Below are 22,560 nucleotides of genomic sequence, written 5' to 3'. Positions count from 1 at the left end.
ATAGGTTCCTTGCTGTGTTCGTGCCTGAACATGAACCTTCCAGAATCGCGTAATTTTCTATACCACACACTTAAAAGCTTCAGACTTCCACACTCTTGAAGAAGAGTAAAACTCAAACATTTTTTCAAAAGAAAGTGAGAAAACACAGATTAGAAAGACGTCCAAGAGGTTCCTTCATGGAAAACTTGGGTACTTGCTAATGGTTGTAGATTCTTTTCTCTTCAGACAGTGTGCACAAAGGAGCAATCGCATGCAATGTGCATCAGATGGGTGTTTGGAAAGCAACATAAGACCTGCCATCAGCAACTGTCAGCTTCACTTCTGGTTTTCAGGTCCAAGACCACTCAAAGAACAGCACTGGTACTCAGCAGGCAACCTTGTCCATTTTGCCTTATACTACTACTAATAGTATAACCTTTTTATAGAAACAATTGAGATCATATGTAATGAGACTGCAGCAGGATCACTGAACGTATTGCTCATTTAGAACCTTAACTGAAAAATGAGCCTAAGAAAAATCACAGCATAAATATACAAAGGCTCCGAAAAAAATGTTAATGCTGCTAAAATCAAGTTACCTCTGGCAAAAATAATGAGTACAAGGACAAAGAAATTCTTAAAGCATTGCAATGATATACCTCATAATAGCACACAATCCAATACACTGCATTTTTCAAATTATGTGGATACACATATAATTAATGTTAAGAATAAGCATTCAATCTGTTGATTCATGTGTTTTTCACGTTTATTGTTCAGTCTTCTGATCACCAGATTATATTCAACAGGTATAATTAGTCTCCTGGAACTTAGTATCTCAGCATTGTCTTCCCCTCCTACTATCCCCACCTATACTATAAAAGCTTCATGATGCAGTGAGCAAAATATGCTTGCAATGAGACAAGGGGTTTTGAGTTTTTAACAAGAGTGACAGTATTAATGTAACTTGATTGTTGCAGCTATAGACAGAAGAGCCTGCCAAACAGAAACTTTGTATTTACACGTGCTTAGCACAGATTTATTTTCAAAATAAAACTAATTGTAATACCTGCTATGACACAGACAGCAGTTTTGAGGCTTCTGTTGACACAAAGGAGTGACACATGCACATAAGTCTCTAGATGTAAAATAATAAAAAGGGAACACTGCAGTCTATTTCAAGATGTTTTCAACCCAAGGCCTGTGTTTACTAATATGCTCTCCACTGGAATTTGAAATTACAGAAAACAATATGGCTGCAGCTGGTAAATAACGAATGCTGGGTATAAAGACATTATTGACAGAACATGCTATGGACAGCCACTCACAGCTCTAGCTCTGGTGGCAATTGCCTCTGACCTCAGTGACCCAAAAGTCACAGAAGATCCCTTTTAGGTCAGCACGCGTATCTAAATTACATCGCTAACATGTCTTGGTACACATCAAGCTCTGAACACCAGCTTGCTTTCTTATCCAGAAGGTCAGAACAAGGAGTCTTGGCACGCCTTCCCAGAAGTTGAAAAACCACAGAGGTCCCTGTCAGACGCCCATCTGAGCACTGAGCAAACACCTCCACCACCATGACTAAGTAGCATCTTAAGATGTCACAAATGTTTCCCATTTTAAAAAATAGTTCTCCTGTACTATCAAATCCAATATCTGGTATTCAACAAGGATGCTGAACCAGTCCTATAAGAACTGAACTTCACGTGACTCATGACTCACTGTGCCTTAAAACCCTAAAATAACATGGGCTCCTAGTAAGGGTGGGGAAGGAAGAGTACAACATTTTCTGGTGTATCTCAGAGCTCAGTTTCTGGGATTTCAGCCTAAATGAGTACTGACACTGACATAAGATGTACATAAGTCACTCTACTGACCAAATATCTCATTACGCTAGTTCTTTGTGAAGATAGCAAGTCCAACAGAACATTTTGCTGGAGAAACACTGTTCCAGCTTCTAATCCCAGCTCTGCAGTCTTCTCCTTTGCACGTGTGGCTGGAAGAGGATCGATCAGCGGGACATTATGAGCTAGTTTTCAGAAAAAAACTCCCCAAACCCACTGGGCATGCAAAAATCTTCGTTGCTTGTGGGTCTATGAGTTCCACACAGTTGAGTATGAGATATTTCAGTGAGATATTTTACCCTCCCATTAAAATAAACATGCATTGTAAAAGCATTTAAAGGCTCCAGAAAGCCCATATCCAGCCACAGCACAAATATGGCTGGAATGTTGTTTACAGTCTTCTGAAAGCTCACATGGTAGAAGATGATCACTTATGCTGTAAAAATTGAAATGCTGAAAAATGCTGAAACCCACTTTTTTTTTGGATCACCGTTTTTTAACAGAACTATCAGAAATAATTTTAAGCTGAATTCCTTTATCCAAATCTGAAAAAAAAAAAAGCCAAATCCACTCACCCTTCTCCCCACATAGCTACCTCCAGGCAGTGCTGTGCTTAATACCATGGAAAGCGCCCAAAACTGCAGCGATGCAGTTTCCCTCCCAATGTACATGTCCCAATAACAGTTCTCGCTTGGCAAGGGAGGCTGGCAGGGCTCACGCCATCACACCTCAGTTTTCAGGTGTGCTCAGGTCAGGCTGGGGTAAGGCTGATCTCTGCTCCTCCTGCTGAAGCTTATTCAGAGAGGTGGGCGAAGCAAGAGGGAGCCCAGTGCCGTTGCCAAATGAAAAACTGACACCTGGGGATGGAGAATCTGAGTCTTGCTTCCAAGGCTGCTGTGGCTTTTTGGTTGAAGTTGGGAGAAGTTCATAAGAAAAGGCACTGTTCTCTGTTAGTTCAGTCAGTATCTTGGGAAAAACCTGGCAGTACCGTCCAGGCACACAAGTTCACAGTCTGAAGCTGCAGAAATTACCTTAAAATTGTGTCTTGTTTTCTAAGACTACCAGGATATAACTGATGAATCAAAGGATAAAATACATAAACTAGGTTGGAAGCAGGAATCCAACCCTGAAATCCCTTAATTACAAAAGATGCTGTCAGAAGTGGATACCATATTACCAACAACACAAAATGGATTTCCATGACAAAGGCAATTATCATAGAAGACCCTAGGTTGGAAGGGACCCCGAAAGATCATATGGTCCAACCTATGGGGAAAGAAGCCTACATGAGATTATCTAGCACCCTCTCCAATCACATCTTGAAAACCTTCAGTGATAGAAACTCTACCATATCCCTGAGGAGGTTATTCTAGTGAATAGCTCTTCTCACTGTAAAAAGTAGGAGAATAAAATAACTTCTGCACCATATCTTACTTCAAGCCCAAGATGCTCAGGCTGCTGCTTCTTCATATTCTTTTGCCTGCAGATGCTATGCATTTCCTTAGGCTCTCTTAGTCATTTCTACTCTCTCAGATTTCATGCTATTTTTTCAAAGTATAAATAAATTTTAAAAAATTGTTCTGTTTTTTTCATTAATTATTCAATTTATTTAAAAAACATTCAGGGTAAGAGACAGTCATGTCACACTGTTCTTTTACAAAACACATTAACTTATCCACTCATCCTACTAAAATACAGGAAACTGGAAAAAAAAAAATCCCAAAATATTCTTTAGGAAGCTGCTCTTTCATTCTCCTTTTATGCCACTGCAGCCTTGGCAACTCCAATGTTCAAGCTCTGATAACTATTTTTTCTTTCAAAATTAGAACATAACCATTGTGCATGCAGCTGGACACCTAGAACACCATATGCAAACCTGGGCAGCAGGTTTGGAGAACTGAACCTTGAGCATGAGCTGCAATTCTATCCCCCTGGGTGATCCAAGACAGTGGCCTTGCCCCTGCTGTCCTAGGAGAGGGCGCATCCTGCTTGACATTGCTGCTCTCACAAAATGGGTCAGGGCTGCTGTGCGAGGGACTGCCTTGAAATGAATCCAAACCATGAATTCTCTGTGACAGGTTGTGGCATCTGGGTGACTCAGCCAGCCTCTGTGCCTGAGGCTGTTCCAGCCCAGGCTGCAATTTTGTTAGCATCACAATTTAAGTAGACTTGGGTCTCATTAGCAGTGATGATGGACACCCTGAAGGAAAACCAGGGTGGCATAGGAAATTACGTTAGTTCATTATCGGCTCTGAAAGGGGGATAACATCTGTCTTCTTCAAACTGAGATGACCCTGGTCCTTCAGAAGGGAGCTGGCAATCTGATTTCCAGCAGTGTACTCATGCCATGCCTCATCACCTGCTAATTTTCAAGCAAAGGCATTACCCACATCATGACTCAAGGTGACCCAAGCCATCACCAACAGACAGGATCTCCAGCTGGACATCTACACTAGTGTCCAGTGGACAGCAGCATGCTGGGGGCATTGGACATGTTGCAGCCCAGATTCAGACACACATAAAACAAATCTTACTTGCTTCATGCAAATATGACTGCAATGGGCTGTCAGTGATGATGACTCATCAAGCCAAACTGCCCAGCACTATAACAGAGAATAATCTTACAGCTACAATGAGAAAATTTTCTCTGGTTCCAAAATATCTGCCTCAGCCTGAGATGGACACTGAGGATAAAAAAAAAAAAAAAAAAAAAAGAGTATACAGACTAAACAAAACTGGTAGTGCATTTGAAGATTTATATTAGCAATTAAACATTCTGTTTTAGTATTTTCTGCAATGCTTTGGACTAGTGGTTGGTGGCTTAACTGTCTTTAGCTGATCATACCTTCTGAGGAACTTCCTTAACTGCCCTGAAACAAGTTTGCTTCCTGAAGGGCAAAGCCAGACAGTCAGCACCACGTGTTTATAAGGCTGCAGTACAGTGGGAAAAGGAGGAAGAAAGGGAAAGAAATACCTAACAATTTAGTGACTGTGAACAGAACAGCCTCGTGGCAAATTATTTTCTTATTTCTTTAAAAGCTAATTGAAGATGCCACAGCATCACGTAGGAGGATTTGCTGACTACTTAGATTCTGGCGTTAAGGACACCTTCCAAACTTGAGCACAAACTGTTCTTCAAAGGCTAAGCACATCAGCCTCCAGAGATGGTGCTGCTTCCTAAGGGGTTGTCTGCAAGAAGGAAGTATATGATTACTGCAGTGGTTGTGGAATGAGACCTTAGCCACATTATGTATACTATATGTGTAGAACCACACACCCGAGAATAGCTTCCCTGGAGACATCCCTCTTGCAGAGTAAGAGCATTCACCAGAGAAGCTACCCTAGAGTAAGAACAGTAGTGTCATTTCACATCCAACTTTGTTATGGATTAACTTCCCTATGTGTTTAAACCATCTTTTGGGGATAATTTCTGCCTTTCTTCCCGGCTCTTTCTTCTGGACACTGAATGGAAACTGTGGAAGCTCTCAGTGCTCAGAAATTTTAGGTGCTAGTTTCCCAACATCATTGCACTCTGTAACTTCAGGCTCTGCATCCCAAGATCCTTTCTTCACACTAGGTAGTGCCCATGTATGATCAAGATATCAGTAAAATAATGGATTGTTTTTAAGTCTACAGAGGTACCTGCCCATACCTTTAGCCCACGAAGAAGCAGGCAAGGTGAAGCACAGACATTCATGCCAACGGATATAAGTAACACAGTAGCACAAATGAATCAAGAGATCCTTCTGCTACTGGGGGCAAAACAGATATTTATTTTCTGTCCTTTGATAACTTGTTTTCTGTTGATTAACATGATAAAAGAATAATTTTAACACTGTTGCCCTAATAAAACTTTAGGGGCAAAAAAGCTCTCCCAATTTGGTAGGCAGACTTTTCTGGCAGCATCCTTTATAAAAGAACCTAAATCCATAAAAGATGGTTCATTTGACCAGCCATGCCTAGCAGTGGTTGAGGATTAGTTAAGAGGCAATATTGTCCTGTAGTTCAAGCCTGGAGCTCTGTGAGAGCCAGGGTCTACCCCTCAACATGCCACATCCTGAAAACAAGTTACAGGTTCACTTTATTTCATGCATAATAAAAAGCCCTTAGGGCTTACTATGTTTTTGTTCAATGTCTTCCACAGCACAGATTTGGCTCATTTGTCGGTTCTTTAAACTACTATAACACAAAAAGCAATAAGAATAAAAGCAGTCCCATAGAGCCCTAACTGTATGAACGGCACTTTCACTCCCTCTCAGATACCTCAGCATCTCAAGCAAAAAGGAGAGAGGGGAATTAAAATATCAGACACCCATCTACCTTCTAAAAGCACAAAAGAGGTTAAGACTTGAAACAGAGCTCTGGCACTGCACCCAGGTGTTGCTAACGATGCAGAATCATGGGTCACCTGAATGTCTGTGCTCAGCCCTGGACCTGACACCTCACAACCGGCTTGCAAGGGTGAGCATTGTTTCTCTTCAACGTGACTATTTTTGCAGACATGGAAGAAGCACTGTTTGCAAAGCAGTCAGAAGGGAGGGGAGGATAACATCAGCAACTGCTTCCCTGTCACAGGGGACCATAGGCAGCACAGGTGTTCTTTTTTTAAATGTCAGTGAGGGAAAAAAAGTGCCAAGGGAGTTGTCATTGGCAGATGGCACAATAGGTGATTCCAGAATAATGCTTCATATAGTCAGAGTCTTCTCTTGAAAACATTGCTCCTGAAGCCCAGGTCTGACTAACTTTACAAATGGAAAACACCACTTGAAAAACAGACAGGTATATTATAAAATCACTTAGGATCCAGTTTCGCTGTTTCTTTCTGATGAAGGAGAGCACAGGTGTGTCTCAGCACGGAAGCTATTCCTTGGGCTATTTCCCCTACAGGGGCTCTATAGGCCCTCTCCTACCTGGTAACAGTCACATCTAGGGTATGTCAACAGGAAGACTTCAGGCCATACCCATGTCTCTACCTCTTTGCCCTTAGTCCACCCCCTTTGCAAGCTGCCCACCACAGGGAAGGTCCATGCAAGGCCAGTCGTCCCATCAGTGTCCACAGAAAATAGCAAAATGCCATCCCTGGCCTCTGCAGGAAGTCACGCACCTTCAGAGGCAAAACACAACCTCAGGTCATTTTGAAGTCCTGCCAACGTGTGCCCACACAGTGAGCCATGGCAGCTCGCAGATGGACAGGGGCTGCCTCCTTTCCTCCTTGGAGCCCAGCACCTCCCCAAGCAGGAGGATGGGGACAGAGGGAAGGAGGAGCGCCATACGGTGCCAGACCTATCCCGCTCTCGAGCGCTGCCAGGAGATGGGGAAAAAATTGCACAGAAGCTTTTTGAATGAAGAAGACCCAAACCTTAAGCCCTGAATTTCCCTGCAGTCAATAGAAAAAAACCAGACCTGAACCCTCCGCTTCCTTGTGCCAAGGACACTGAGGAGACATCAAAGTGATTTGTACTTCATCCCTATCACTGTGGTCGACCAGAGGTGTGATGAGAGGGGACCAGGATTTGTCCCTACCCTATAGCTACACTGCTCAACTTCTTCAGTAGGTTATGAGACAGGCAGCAAGTCCGTTCAGCCCTAAACCCCTTGAAGCCCTCTGTGGCGATGCAGATGACCCTTACAAGAACTAGCTTCAACACTGGAGACAAACAGGGACCTTGCTGCACCCTTGCCCTTTAGCTGCAGGTCTGACCATTCACTGATGGGTTGCTGTTTTGTCACCAGTCCTGCTACCCTCCTGAAAACATCCTGCTTCAAAGGGACTTTCTGGTCAGTGTTAAGGTCATGGAGTTTCTGTCTGCAAATGCAAGGAGATAGATTTCAACAAAACAACCAGGAGAAAAGTCACAGTTTTGTAAGATCTGCTGTCACGCGGCTACCATTGTCACAATGGACAGGAAAAGCGGAGCCTGAGGTTTTACAAAGCTCCCACACAGGGGTGTGTTTTTTTGGAGGGAGGGGGAGGCTGTAGCAGAGATTGCAGAAACTGGAGTCCATGACATTTTATTTGTATTGTTTTGACTCATTCACCCACATGCCCTCAAGGGATGTTCTGCTTTTTAAAATTGCTGTTTCTGCTAAAAACTGCGTGGTGTGAATCAGGGTGGTTAGATGCTCCTTTCCTCAAAAATGTTTTTTGGGATTTCTGCTATCCTATCTCTCTGCTACACAGATGTAAAAAAAGCAGAAGTTTGCCTATATAGGCAAAACCTCATTTTCCCTCCCAATTTGTTCCAATTAAATTGAAGAGAGTAATTTTTTTTAAGTCAATGGAATAATACCTGTATAAAAATAACTGAAGTCAGAAAAAGTCAAGCACATTGATATTACTCTTTTCATTACCTCCTTCATCTTCCATAGCTTCCTCTGTCTGAGTACTGGAATAGCAGATAGGGTAACAACGAGAGACGTGGTCCTTGAACCAAACAAATCAACTTGGTAAGAGGAATTGAATAATAAAGAGGGAGAACTTACCACCCCTATTTTCTTGGCTTTTTTTATTTTCACTGTAGTGGGTTTTGTAGGACAGTTTGCAACTCTTTTAAAGATTTCAGTCCAGGTGACAATTTAACCAGGCAGAGGATCAGTTGATAAAACTCTGATGAGATGTCAGTTCTACAAGTGAGCTATTTCATGGCCTGGCTTAACCTATGTTTAGTCTAACAGATAAATGTTTAGAGTACACCAAGACTGCTGAAGCGAAGTTAATATAGAGTCTCACCAAACCTGGTCAATCCATAAAGCTTTCTTTGTTATTAGCCTTCAGCTCCACGTTTTGCTGAAGTTAAGCTCTGCAGCTTAAATTCACAATTTACTCATGCATTAATCCACAAATTTTAAATAAGAAGTATAACCAGCTCAGAGTTTTGCAGTGCTGGAATAGTGCAAGACAATGGAAGACACATGGCTCAGTGTGCTCAGCACTGTTGGAGTTAACCACAAGGGTCCTTAACTGATCAAGTCAGCCAGTTTCTCCCTTTCCCTTTCCTCCTTACTCTCCTTGAACAAGCCACTCCAGGGAACAGCCCTTCCACAGACTGTTTCGCAGACCAGTCAGGTGCTTGGAGACAACAGAAGGGATCAGACAGGGTCTCACCACTACTGCACCAAAGGATGACAGGGCTCATGCAGACCTGGCAGAAGTATTTCTCCATGGACTGATTGAACTTACCAGCCTTGAGTGACTGAAATTATGGATGGGTGATCTCCATTTACCTGCCACAGCTTAATCCAGGACCAGTGTACTCTGTCCTTATTTAATCTTGACTCTGTTCATTTACTGCAGTGGTTACAACAGATTCTGCGTCCAAGAACGCCTTACATTTTTAACCCAGTTCAATTCTTCTTCACCAGACAGAGAAACACGCTGCTGTCATGCTATGCAGTAAGGGCACGCTTCCCTGATAACCTTGATCCCTTTGTTACTGCTGCATGGAGCAAGGCAGACATGGGAGAGGCAAGAGGTGTAAAGAAAACAGGAACTGAGGGAAACCAAGGGAAAGACAAAGATTTAGGGTAGCCAGGAGCAGCCAGGTGGAAAATGGCTAAAGAAACCAAAACACAGCCTGGCACTGGTGATGACAGAGACAGTATGAGCATTACAAGTCATGTCAAGGGAATCAACAGAAAGATTCCTATTTAAAGAGTTTCAAACCTGCATCTTCTCTCAAAACATATATAGGGCAGAAGCAGCCGATTTGCACTTGGCAGGTAGCATCAAGAGAGTTTATGTAACGCTGCAAGAAGATAAGCACCTATTTAAAAGCAAACTGTTATTTTTACCCAACATGCAAACAAATCAAACTCTCTCATCACAGACAAAAAAACCTTCATGCTGTCAGCTGTGAGTTCTCTTGGTGCTGCAAAGCACCACAGGGCACAAAATCACTGTGGTAATTTTTGTGTTGGTTGTCAACTTCTGTTTGCTGGGGATTTGAAAAACAGAGAAGACACAAAGCACAGGAAGATCTGAACAGCAATTAGCAGCCTTAAAAAGCAAGTTAACATCATAAATCAGTGAAATGCATTTTCTCTCTAAGAAAAAGACTGTTAACCTCTCTGCAACACTGAGTTAGCAAAAATATGAGGGTTGTAACTAAGCATCTAGTGAAGAAGGAAAGGAAGGGAAAGGAAGGGAAGGGAAGGGAAGGGAAGGGAAGGGAAGGGAAGGGAAGGGAAGGGAAGGGAAGGGAAGGGAAGGGAAGGGAAGGGAAGGGAAGGGAAGGGAAGGGAAGGGAAGGGAAGGGAAGGGAAGGGAAGGGAAGGGAAGGGAAGGGAAGGGAAGGGAGGGGAAGGGAAGGGAAGGGAAGGGAAGGGAAGGGAAGGGAAGGGAAGGGAAGGGAAGGGAGGGGAAGGGAAGGCAAAAGGAGGACAGATTGTGTTGTGAGGCAGGTGGAACAGGAGTGAATGAGTTTTGGAAATATCTGGCATGGATTATGGTTCATCTCTTCTAGAAGAGGGTTACATGGTCTTGGCCTCCCTTTATAAATTTCTTTTGTTCACTTGGGTCATGTTACTATTTATTATTCAAGCTTGGATTACAAAAAAGGCAGATAAGTGGGTCTTTGCATTTATTTGCTTTGTCAGCTCAACTGATGAAGTACAAGTTTATGTGTATACTTTATATCTTATTTAATGCTGTGTCCTGTTTTGGTCTATTCTTTTCTGATTTATTTTGAACTCAAAGACCATAGCTGTAAGTGCTTCAAACCCACAGATGCTTAGACCACTGGGGAAAGAGCAGAAAAAAAGTGAAATGCAGCAACCATTACTGTCCAACTTCATTATACTCATGCCTTGGAAGGATAAACTAAGAATGTACTGGAATTTAATCTTCTCTGAGGGAAGAAACTGGAAGCAGCATGTTTGCTAGAAACAACAAACCACTAAAAAGCATCAAGATACGCAAAATTTAAATGCAATTTAAAAATGGACACTGAGAAAATTTAGACACAGCACCAAGGAAAGCACATTTGTGTGGCCATACCCTTGACCCATAACAGCACAGAGCAGGCAGAAAGCAAATGTGGAGAACACAGCATGTCTCCAACACTGGAGGCTGTCCTGGATGTGCAGGAATCTGCTAGACCTATGCTAGGGCCCAGGTTGCATCAAGGGGACATGAGGATGTCACGGATTGCAGCAGCCACCGCTGGGCACCCAAGGCAGGATCTCCTCAGCATTTCTAGACTGATTTACTAATATGAATAATATAAATATTTCCATCACAGTCTGGACTGGGGCAAAGTAGCAGCAACTGGAACTTTCAACCATGCTCTTCCCTGCAACAGGTCCCAATGTCAATTGTCACGGCAGCAGTGCCAAGGGCAAAAAAGAAACACCAGTTTATGCACACTACATTTGGGAAAGAATTGTATTCAGCCTTTCTCTAGCAGTCCCGTCTTCCTCTTGTGATTACAAACCAGGTAGTAAGGCTGGAAGGAGAGATGTCCCAAATGTTTAAACCAGAACCAGTGGCAAGGCTCCCTTGGGAGCTGACAAGGGCAAGTCACAACCACCTCCTGGGATTCCCACTCCCACTGCAAAACCTGTTCGGTGAAGGACCGTGTTGCAACATGTGCTCTTCATACAGAGTGCTTATTTCTGTCTGTAATTTAGCCTCTTGGCAGGAGATAGATGCTCATACATATCGAGTGAAACAGCTTGCTTATCCATATCAACCTACACATCCTTATACTGTAGCACCAGCACAGTGTACTCTCTGCTTCCTGTGATCTCCTGTGGACCACAGAAAGATTTGGTTAATCATACCCATCACCTCACCATAAAAGTCTGCTCCATGAGGGACGTTTTCTGTCCTTTCATGCTGTTGAGTTATAAAATCCACAGGGGAAGGGGCCTCTGTGGATGCTCCTGTGAAACCATTTCACTATTCATTTTACATGGGAAGGAAGGTTAAAAACAGTGGGGCATCACAGTGCTAACTGAATGTTAAAAATAACATATAACAGTAATGCTTATCACATATGGGAAGAGAAAAGAAAATACCTGAATTATGCTTTCAGAAATAGTATTGTCTGTTCTTAATAAAACACAGAACATAATGAGGTCATCAGTCTACTAATCGTACCAGTTCACTAAGTTCTGCAGAGGAGAGAGGAAAATATAATCCTTAGAGCATGTCAGATTCCCCTTGTCCTTTATTTAAGAGATTACTAAATTATTGAAATTCTACATTAAGAATATATTACACACTGTCTAGTGAATGATGGGACTGCAATGCATAATACAGAGAGGTGTAAGCTTCCCAATAAGTGCATATGAAATTACTTTCCAACCTAAAACACCTGCTTCCTGGCAACTTGATTTCAAGAGATTTGAGGAGGGAAAAATAAATCTGAAAGTAATACATTGATGACTGAATTTTGTAGCTGAAATTTATACCACTAAAGACATCTTATTAATTAAGTTTATTTAGGTAAGCAATATGCAGTGAGTTAGTAGAAGAGCAAATAAAAAAAGAGCATGGCTCCAGCAACTGCAAATATCTTGCCTTATCCTGACTTCATGCCATGTGTCACAGTGGTGTCACAGAGCAAGACAGTTCCGTGAAGACAGAGGAGTGAATGGTGATTATTTCCTTCTCACCAGGTATCCATTATACTCAGCTCAGTGTCTTGATAAAAAGAAGAGGGAATGAATACCAAAGCAGATGCATTCAATGCTAGGTATGATCATTACCAACCTCATTGTCTGCCTGCACTGCTAAGAAGAACAAGACTTTATTGATAAAACTTGATAATGTTGCCAACAGAAATTCAAGAGAAAGAAGAAACTTCCTAGAAATATGGTTTGACTTGGCCACTGTTAGAGTCAGCCTCTTTCTTTCATGTCAGGAGGACATACTGTACAATGTGACAAAGTTATGGATGCTTCACAGTTCATTTTTTTGGTGTAAAAGTTGTACACTAGGTTGCTCCTGAACTTGCTTCAATCTATATTCAGAATCTGTTGTCAATTAATAAATTATATGAATGGATAAAGCATATTCCAGAGAGAGCCCAAGGATTCACTGGCTGAATTCAGTCTTCACCAGCTGCAACTTTGCTGAGGCCTAGGGGTGAATTCAGCTCTCTAAGATGTTTTAAAATAAAGTTCACATTCTTAATCCCAAAACAGGGTTCAGCTCCAAGCCAGGAATCCTTCAGTGGCAGTGGGATTTTAGCCATGACATATGGCATGTCATTGTCTACCAGATACCTCTACTGAGGTACCAGTTCAACTTAGAAAGACCAGCTTGGACCCCCTCTTCAAAGAGGAAGCCCCAGGCATCCACGTTTATGCTGTCACACAGGCTATGTTATTAGCCCAAATATTAGCTAAAACCTCTGCTTTTGTGCCCTGCACTGCTGGCACTCTCGTGCCCCCACTCACTGCATGGCTCAGGGTGGGCAGTTTGGACACACAGCCACATGCCAAAATGCAGAAAATCAGTTCTATCTCCTGATCAATAGCTCTGCTCATGGTGAAGGTCACAAAAAGCAGACAACTGCTCTATAGTCCAGGGACCCTGAAGGCACATTCCCCTGAAAGGTCAAGACTGTTACAAAAACCCAAGAGGACCCTCAGACCTACTACTCTGCTTCCCCACAGTGAAACAAGCTGCGTTGCAGCTGATCTCGGAACCAGTGCTTAGAGCCGGACTTAAGCTACGACAGGCACAAGAGCCCTGCAAGAGCAGTGTTCATCCTTGCATTGCAGGACAGCTCAGTTCTGCCAGATTTGTCAGAGAAATAGCTCAAGGAAAAATATCCTTGTCATGCTGCCAGTGCCAGTGCTAAACTAGGTTAATTGTCAGAGAGATGCAGAGGTCGGCCAAACTTGCAGCATACGGCCTGTGTGGCTTAATGTCAGACGAGAAATGAGATTCTGTTGCTTGTGAGTAACCACTGGTCTCCTGTAACTCCCATCATCTCACTCCTTCCTCCTATGCTGCCAGTGCCCCGGTGCTTTGCCCTCTCTGGTCTCCCTCCCAAAGTGGATTGCCCATTGTGAAGCAGTCTCCGAGTGGGATAAGGTTTGCTCCATCTGCGCTGCCGGTACATGGGCAAGGCACGTAAGCACACTTCTTCTGAGCAGCCTACACAAAAATCAGCCATAACTGAGACATAACTCATTCATGGAAAGAAACCTGTCTGCCAGCCAGAATTATTGCATTTCCTTTCCAGCTTGGCAGAGTTTCCCTTTTTTTGTGCTGGCTCAGGTCTTACTTTTGGCAACAAAATGTATTTGTTGAGATTGACACTGGCCAATGTCAGCCTTTTCCGAAGGTGTGAGAAGGCTCCAACCATGAGAAAACATTTCAGCAGAGTAAAAGGTTGAATTCTGATCTCAAGCGTGTGTAGGTGGCTGTGAATGGAGTAAAGGTGACTTTCATGCATGCACAAGTGAAGCAGGATCTTTCTCAAAGTATAACTGAAATACCAACTTTCATTACACACAAAATTCCCAGAAAAATCAACAAATTCTTAAAGGTCTCAAAGGGGTTTTGGTTTCTGGAGCTGTCCCTGACGAATTTATTTCTGCACCTAGAATCACAGTGCTGGGGAAAAAGATGCTAACCAGTGACACTTAGTCATACCATGAAAATGCAACACCTTGTAACCCAGGTTGTGGAGAACCAGGCAGGGTGAGGAAGTGGAGAAGGGTACTGTCCCTGGGAGAGGGTGGCAGAAGGTGTGGGAGAGATCCAGACCTCACCGTGCTGCTCAGGGGAAAACACTGCTTATTTGGCAGAGTGCAATTAGTCCTTGGTCAAAGAGTGACTGGCCCCTGAACCGTCAGAGTCGATAGGAAATGACTGCTTTCTGCTGCACTTCCTATGCTAGCAGCATAGCCCGTATCAAACACTCCTGAACGGAACACCTAATGTATTTAGAAAGTTCAGTTTGGGCACCTCAATGCCGTGAGTTTAGACTACAACTACTCTGGTACTTCTAAGATAATACAGTATATTTGCAGTTCACCTACATGGGCTTCTGCCTGGGGGCTTTCGGGCCATACTTGTACTAAAATTTCAAGCTTTAATGTGCGGTTCTAAAGGCAGAAGAATGACAGAAGCAGGGTCACGCCACGAGAGAGGAGGAGAATAAACAAAGCTAGGGACCAAAGAAGCAGAGAACGGGAGTGGAAAAGCAAGCAAGAGGGCTGGTGGAGTGGGGTTGGACACAATACAGTGAGGGGACAAGCTGGGGAAGTGACACTAGCTGTTGCTGAGGATTTTGGGAAACATCTAAAATCTGAAGGAAAACCAAGTCCTTGGAGGATCTGCTGCTGTTGCAGAGACCCTGGGGAGAAACAAAGGGAGCCTGAGAGTGCCTGGTGCCTACTGCTCCCCTGCACCATTGTGCATGCTCAGCGATATCCAGACCAGAAGCTTTCCCAAAGAGGATACTGAAGACAGGAAGAGTCAGCAACCGAGAAGACTGTATTTCTTGTTTCCATGCAAGATTTCAGAGTTTGCCATGTTTCCACCCTGGTCACTTTGTGAAGCTGTAGCATAGGGGTGAAGCCAATGGGCAGCCTTTGATGCACTCATGCCTTTCTGCTTTAATTCACCTCAGTTCTACTTTTCCTGCGAGACATCCAACGCTAGTACGCTGGAAAAGACCCTTTACATATTATCTGAGTGTGCTTTGTCCGCGTTGTTTAATGTGGATATTCTTGACATTTCATTTATATTTTCATTGAAGAATCTTTCCATTCAAGCCTTGCTTTCCAACACTTTCAGATTTAATTAACCTCACAGCTTAACTCTGACACAGATTTCCATACAGGCTGCTCTGCACAGAGTAAGGAGGCCAACACATGGCTTTTGCAGTGGACTAACACACAAGCCCAAAAGGCACTCCAGGCTTACCAATTTTGTCACAAATACTGTGTGCTCTGCGCTCCCCAGCCTCCTTGCAGCTAATTTCACAAGGACAGAATTGAAGCCAGACACAAGCTTCCCCATCAAGCTGAACAGATATTAAAGAAATCAGCTGCACATTTAAACCCAGTGATGGAAGGGGGTCGGGAGGGTGCACCTAGTAGCTTGAACTAAATTGTTCTTATTGTAAAAAAGATGTGCCCAAGGACACTAGAACACAGCTGGCACTTGTGTCTCTTCTTTTTAAATTGAATTAACAGAGAAACTACATTTTACTGGCTATTCCAGCCCAAAATGCTGTTTTGAAATTTAAGAGAGTAGTTATCATATAAAAGTTATATAGGGAAACTTGAGCCAGTTAATTTGGTGAGATCCCTTTGACTGTTTCACATAAAACTCAAGAGAGGTAAGAAAAAAAGAAGTAATTTTTTTCATGAAGGAGTAGCTTGCAAATTTCACTCTAACAAACAATAGATTTAAAAAAAAATGCTTGATTCAGATCAGTGGGGTGGATCTAGCTGGTGGATTACCAGCAGTGACTAAGGCCAGGAGCTGTTTAATCCTTGGAGGGAAGCAGTGCCAGCAAGCGCGGCTGCCATGGGCTCCCCAGTGCTCGACCTGTGCCGAGCACACGCGATGCCTGGCACCCTCCCGGGCGCTCGCTCTGTCAGCACGGCATGTGCTGACGGGGGATTAAGTTGGAAACCACCCCATGCTTTCCACGTGACTGAGGTTCTCGGAGGGACAAGGTGAGGTTATTCATTGCTTAGTCTGGCAACTTGCTTCCCCTCATAATTTTATTTCTAAGTGGCTTATTCAACTCAAAGTGAAGAAAATCTTTCTTTTGAGAAATGCCCTGCTGCACAGGTCCTGCTTTGAAGTGAGAGGGGTAGCGATGGAGGCTGGCATCGCTTGGTGTGAGCAGTGCCACCAGGTCCTCAGCCCCAGGAGAACCTCCTGCAGTGGCCAGAGGCTGCCTCTCCATCCACACACCTTGTTTTTAACCAGCAAGAATAACATACCCCGACTCAAAAGACACTTGGGCAAGTTTTGCTTTCTGACAATGTTTTAGGTAGGAAAGAAAGAGAGAAGATATCTCTTGAAGCAGCTTTACAGGGTTATAAAGCAAAAGGCATGGACCCTGGACTGGGGTCTCCTCAAGACCTGTGCAGACCCTTATGATGCTGAGAGCCATTGGCCTGGTGCAGCTACGACACCACCACCACACCCACCCCAGAGGTTCCTTGAAGGAGACGTCACAGATTTCTCTTGTCCTTCTGCCAGGTGTTTCCATGAGCTTCCCTTCAGGAGCTTACCATGGGCTGCTCTTCACAATTTGGCTAAGAGCAAGGACAAGAAGGACATCTGCGTGAAGATCTTTGTGAGGGCAAGGGAGGATTAACAGGCAAAGGCCAGGGAAGTGGTTTTGGTGCAGGGAAGAGTGTCAGGAGATATTTATTTGCTTTATTTATTTACTTGCTGAGAATACCTATAATTATCAGACTGCTAATTGGAAACTAAAAATAACAGCACCCAACAAGTGCCACTACAGCACATCCACACACTTCTCTTTCCTACGTGCATGGCACTCAGTTAAAGTGCAAAGGTCTGACACAGCCTTTCCCCAGCTTCATTTCTCCTCTTCAACTCTCCTAAAATCTCCTCTCTGTTTCTTAGATGGATTCCAGAGCCTGCATCTCCAGACGGGCTTTGGGCTATACTGTAATCCCTATTCCCCATGCTGCCCATTTCACACTTACGAAAAAAATGCCCTCAAACTAAAGCAATCCCCGCTCACCACTGCAACACAAATAACCTAACCTTTGTTTGAACAGGGTAGAAGGGAAGAGACAGACTGTATGAGTGGGACTGCAGTGCAAATCCCAGTGCCCTTACTATTGTGCCAGCACCAGTGACGGTGACCACATCTCCCATGGTCCTTCAACTCTTCCCTTACTGCTCACATCCCTGCTGGCCCCCTACTCCTCCTCAGCTAGTATCTCTGGTGGCTGCCAGCCAACAAAATAACGAGCCCTGACTGAGGCCAGTATTTGTACTGGCTAGCAACCAAAGATAGTGTGATAATAGAAAAAAAAAGTGTTTTCTGCCTACTATGGTCTAGTTTCGAGCAGTGGGGCAAGCCATTAGATATGCTACACATGGCAGTGGCTTTTCAGTTGCCTGTGGGGAAGGATTTACGAAGCTGCCTCTGTGGGGTTTGGAGCACAAAATGACTGGGGCAGTAAACTTGTGCCCCCAGGTGCCAGGCTGTCATCGACACCAGTGTCCAGGTTGTCTTACTCACAAAATTTTGCATGAAAAACCTCCTGCATGCAAGAGCCTGAGCAATCAAAGTAGCAACCTGTAGGTCATAACATTTGTATAAACTAATTAAACAGGACTGAAAACAATATTTCTCTTTTTCTTTCAACTGCTGCTGTTAGAGAGGACCTTGAACCATCCCACAGATTAATAATTCAGTGCCTTGTGCGGCATCCAAAGGCACCAAATACATGTGGAGGAGGAGAAATTCCTGAAACAAGCTCAAACTGCCCCGGCGCCCTTTTGGTTTATGTCAGTCCCAGCAAATCCTGCTTCCCACTGCCCCAGCCAGAGATGGAGTGGTGCAGGAGCTCCTGAGCAGCAGCTGCCAGCACCAGGTAGCGTCCAGGGCTGGGCACGGGGAGGGGACATGCACCTCCCATTGCTGACAACCGAAGATGCACGTCCAAGCCCCAGCTTGCACCCACTCTGCTAAGAACGACTGCCGACATCCAGCAAGACTAACATCTCTGTGGGTTAGAAGGCTAAATAAATAAAGGACAACAGCTACTGTAAGTCGTAGCCCTTTACCCTGGGAGAATCAGTGAACCTGAATTCCCCAAGAAAAGCAAGTAGGCTGCGTCTGCGTCTGTGCTCTGATTAATCCCATCAGTTTGTTTTCCTGGAAACTAGATGTCCCAGATGCCATTGTTTCCATTATAAGTGTTCATCTGCTCTGTTTTGAGCTTGATTGCTCCTGTAGCCTGCTTGGCTTAACTGGGTTCTTTGTTTGTTTGTTTTAAATTAACATTCTTAAACAAAATGCCAGAAAATTAAGATGAGGGCATAGCTGCAACTCTCAACACCAGATTTGTTAAATGTTTAAAAACACTATGGCATACAGAAATCCTGAGCTGCTGTACACAGCGTGACTAAATTATTAATAGTTGCCATGCATATCACACAAGAATTTCAAAAGGGGACTTTGTGTTTCTGCAAAACACCACTATTTTTGTCAGACAGTAGAGGCAAAATCATTTGGAAATTAGTCTTATTGGTACTAATCACAACTGTTACTAAAACATTCTCACTTTAGGCACAATACAGTAATTTTTCATTTTTGAGCAGAACTAGCCATTTCATTCATTATCTCAAGGAAGATCTTAAGAGTTTTCAATTTGTTAAAATACAAACAAAACATAATTAATAAAAACATGCTGGAAAAAATATCTATTTCTAGTAATAAAAGCCGTATTAACTAGTACAATAACATTCAAGCACAAATTAAACTACTATCTTTTACAGATGGTACCACAAAATATTTGTTTTATGGGATGGAAAAATCAGCTATGGGGTTGTCTGAGGTGGTTTTTTTTAAAAAAACCATGAAGATACGTGAATGGATTGCTACATTTAAATTTGTGCTACAAAGAAAATAACATCCTGCTGTGGGCAAAAACAGAAATATGGGAATTTCTTTCCTGTCTCGAGTGAATTATTTCTGGTGAAAGGCTTCTCAGCGTTTTGCTATAGGCATGCAGCTTTACACACAGAACATTATGCATGTACACACAGAGAGTGCTCTACCAGGGGTGTCTGTCCTGATGCCCTCCTCTATGCCCAGCTCCCCTGCAAAGCTATTTATGGTAAAGAAAAAACACAGGCTCAGAAATGGAAACAAACCCACCAAACCCAACAACCACTGAAAACGTCGGCACAGCAAAGCAAGTTGATAAGGAAAAAGGCAGCTTCACTCAGTATGTCTCAGCTGCTTCCAGAGCAGAAAGCAATGGGGATGTACTGCTATTATTAGCCCTCCGGATGGGAAGCAGCTAGTTCACAGCACGGTTTGAAGCTGTTGGCAAGACGTTGCAGGATTTTCTTCACACGTATGCGCACACACACAGACACACAGGCAGACAGACAGACCCCCCAAAACGCTCGTGGCGAGCCCCTTCCCGCCACTCCGGTGAGACAGACAGACAGAGAGCACGACACCGGCGCGACTGTGCGTACTCACAGCTCGGAGTACAAGAAGTGCAGGTTGCCCACATTGTCTATGTAGTTTGCAGGACTTAGCCAAGGTAGGACCAGTAACAGGAGAGCCTTCATTTTCAGTGCAGGACTGGCACTGCTGCTAGGTTTCCTCCTTCCCACTGTCTCTCTGTGCTGGTGGGACACACAACGTGAAGCTTTTGTGCCAGCCAAGCCCCTTCTAAGCAAGCCTTTCCATTTCAACGCAATGGTAGCACATTATGAATCAAGCTTAAATCCCTTAAACGAAGCTACACTGCAAAAATCATTGACCTGTAAGAGGATTACTCGATCTGACTCTCAGATGTGTAGATGTGAGGTTTTAGGGACAGCACAGCGTGGTTGGCGAGACAGTGACTTATGCTGCAGAGGAGAGCGATGCTCGGGGAAGAGACCTGCCTCCTGCAGGATTCAGAGTGGTTCTTCAGAGGCAGCTGGTACATTTACATCACTGCCCACAAGCAGATGGGTTACAAGCTAAACTGCATCACGGAAGGGTGTAGCTGTCTGACAAGGGGGGAAAAAAATGCCCCCCGTGGAGTTTTGAAGCAGGCGATATCAGAAGACCACACCTTTTTAAAGTAAAACACTGCAAAAGATCACAGCCAACTGCTGGTTGTTTGCCTCTCAGTCTGAATTCCCCAAATCCAGTCAGATGTTTTTGTGCAAACATAAATCATGTAATAATCCAAGGGCGTGTCTCTTCTCAAGCAGGTTTTGGTATTGTTGTGGGTTTTTTTTGAAGGTTGCAAGAGCAAACATTTTAAATGAGGATGCTTTCAGTGGACTGCTCCATAGTAACCGGCATTTAAAAAAAAAATAAAGTTCTCTCATCGATTACAAAGCATAAACCAGCAAACTCACCTTGTCCCATCAGTGACCTCAGGGGCTGGTCTGAGCCTGAAACATGCAAGAAATGTGAGGGCTTCTGACTGCCCTGTTCACTCTAGTGGAGCCCACTTTAATTTATTCACTGAGAACACAGATCACGTTCACTTGAGATTTTCAGATGGCTCTGAGCCATTTTTGCCACAGGCACAGGATTGTTTATGATTATTAATTTTTATTTTTTTTTTTATTAGCAAAGTCACACACTTTCTTTCCTCTCTATTGATTCACCACCGGAGTTAAAGAGAACAGCGTCAGCTCAGCCTGCTCACGCTGTGTCTGGGCATGCCACAGCACAATGCCCTCCTCCTCTCCTGCCCTGCCATGAGCTGGAGGTGGGATGGTGAGAGAAGTTTCTGCATTTCTGAGAATTAAATTAGGCAGAGGCATAAGGTACCTCTGGCGATAATTAATACTTTCCTAAAAAAAAAAAATAAAAAAGGCACTGCGCAGCCTCTGCAAGCACAAGGTTGCAGAAGTCCCCCTTTAGGGGTCACTCAGAAAGTTCCATCCAAATGCTTCCTTTGGGTGGGAATGCCCGTGAGGCTGTGCTCCTCGCTCCCTGGAAAGCTGAAACCTGCCCAGCAGCAAAGATTCCCCATTATTTCTCTGTCCTTTGGCCTTAAGGTAATTCAGCCCTCCAAACCAGCCCGAGGAAGAAAAATCCACGTTATGAGTGGCAAAGAAGGAACTAGCCAATCTATCTACACTGCCTTGTACTGCTCTACCTCAGAGGCTTTAGGGTTTGATGGGAAAAGAGACCCCTGCTCCATCTCCCCAGTCTCCTGCTGCCTGGGTTTGCAAAGCCAGGACTTGGTGGAGGGAGCTTGACGAGGGGAGGAGGGACAGCAAGAGGCTGTGAAAACATGCTACTAAGCCAATTTTTCCGACCCCTGTTTGGGGTCAGGCCAAGTGAGCCAGAGACATAGAATCTCAGAGGTCCTGAGGGGGAAAATCCAGGCCATGGACATTCAATAGTAAGTACCAGAATAAAACTTGCCAGGCTTTTACAGGACCAAATCATGGTTTACAACACTGCAATTCTGCAAGCTATGTATGTGAAGAGTACCTTTACCACTAACTTAAGGAGGAGAAACCAAGACACTGATAGGACTTGTGTATGTCCATGTAGGAGAGCTGACACTAGAAACCAGGAATGGTGCTAGTTGTGTGGCTTCTATGTAAAAAAAAATATTTCAATTTGCTTACTTATTGTGTCATGGTTTTTTCCTACTATATTTATGGCCACAGCACCATCATCTCAAAAAATTAAGACAAAAAGGAGGATCTAAGATACGTTAAAGTCAGCTGTATGTATAAGCAAAGGGAAGGGGTATTTGCACCAGGGGCTCAAGATTTTGTGGTTGGAATCTGTAGAGAAACATAATCTCAGTGACCGCAGCTCACGGCAGACTGTCAGTCCCTTTACCTACATTACTATTGATATTAGTATTTGAAGCCCATCAGAGAAGTAGTGACCAAAGGCAGAAAATTAAAAGTAACTTTGCTAAGTTTTCCCCTTAGCAGCAGAAAGCTAACCTTGCAGAGCATGGCTGGCCTGGGCTGGAGGCTACTGCCACCACCTCTTACGCCATGACGCATGAGACAGCAGCACCCTCAACAGGGAAAGCCAGGTGCAGAACTGGGTGG

The 22,560-nt window shown here is 43.8% G+C and overlaps 1 protein-coding gene across 6 annotated transcripts in view; it reads right to left on the bottom strand.

The window, feature by feature from the left end:
• The window catches only part of LNX1 (ligand of numb-protein X 1), an 83,235-nt gene that overhangs the window by 43,871 nt on the left and 16,804 nt on the right, over positions 1-22,560 (bottom strand). The window contains exon 1 of one of the 6 annotated variants that reach the window (XM_037383021.1): positions 20,009-20,420. The exons of 2 other annotated variants lie outside the window; for them this stretch is intronic. In XM_037383021.1, coding sequence (XP_037238918.1) covers positions 20,009-20,100 — 92 coding nt within the window. In that variant the 5' untranslated portion in view covers positions 20,101-20,420. Of the gene's footprint in view, positions 1-20,008; positions 20,421-22,560 lie in introns of those variants that run through there. 3 more of the 6 variants (XM_037383046.1, XM_037383028.1, XM_037383038.1) reach the window with 3 other exon arrangements.

Source organism: Falco rusticolus, chromosome 1 (assembly GCF_015220075.1).
Source record: "Falco rusticolus isolate bFalRus1 chromosome 1, bFalRus1.pri, whole genome shotgun sequence".
In the NCBI taxonomy this organism is placed as follows: domain Eukaryota; kingdom Metazoa; phylum Chordata; class Aves; order Falconiformes; family Falconidae; genus Falco; species Falco rusticolus.
Note: the sequence above shows the minus strand (reverse complement) of the source record. Positions and strands in the feature narration are given on the sequence as shown.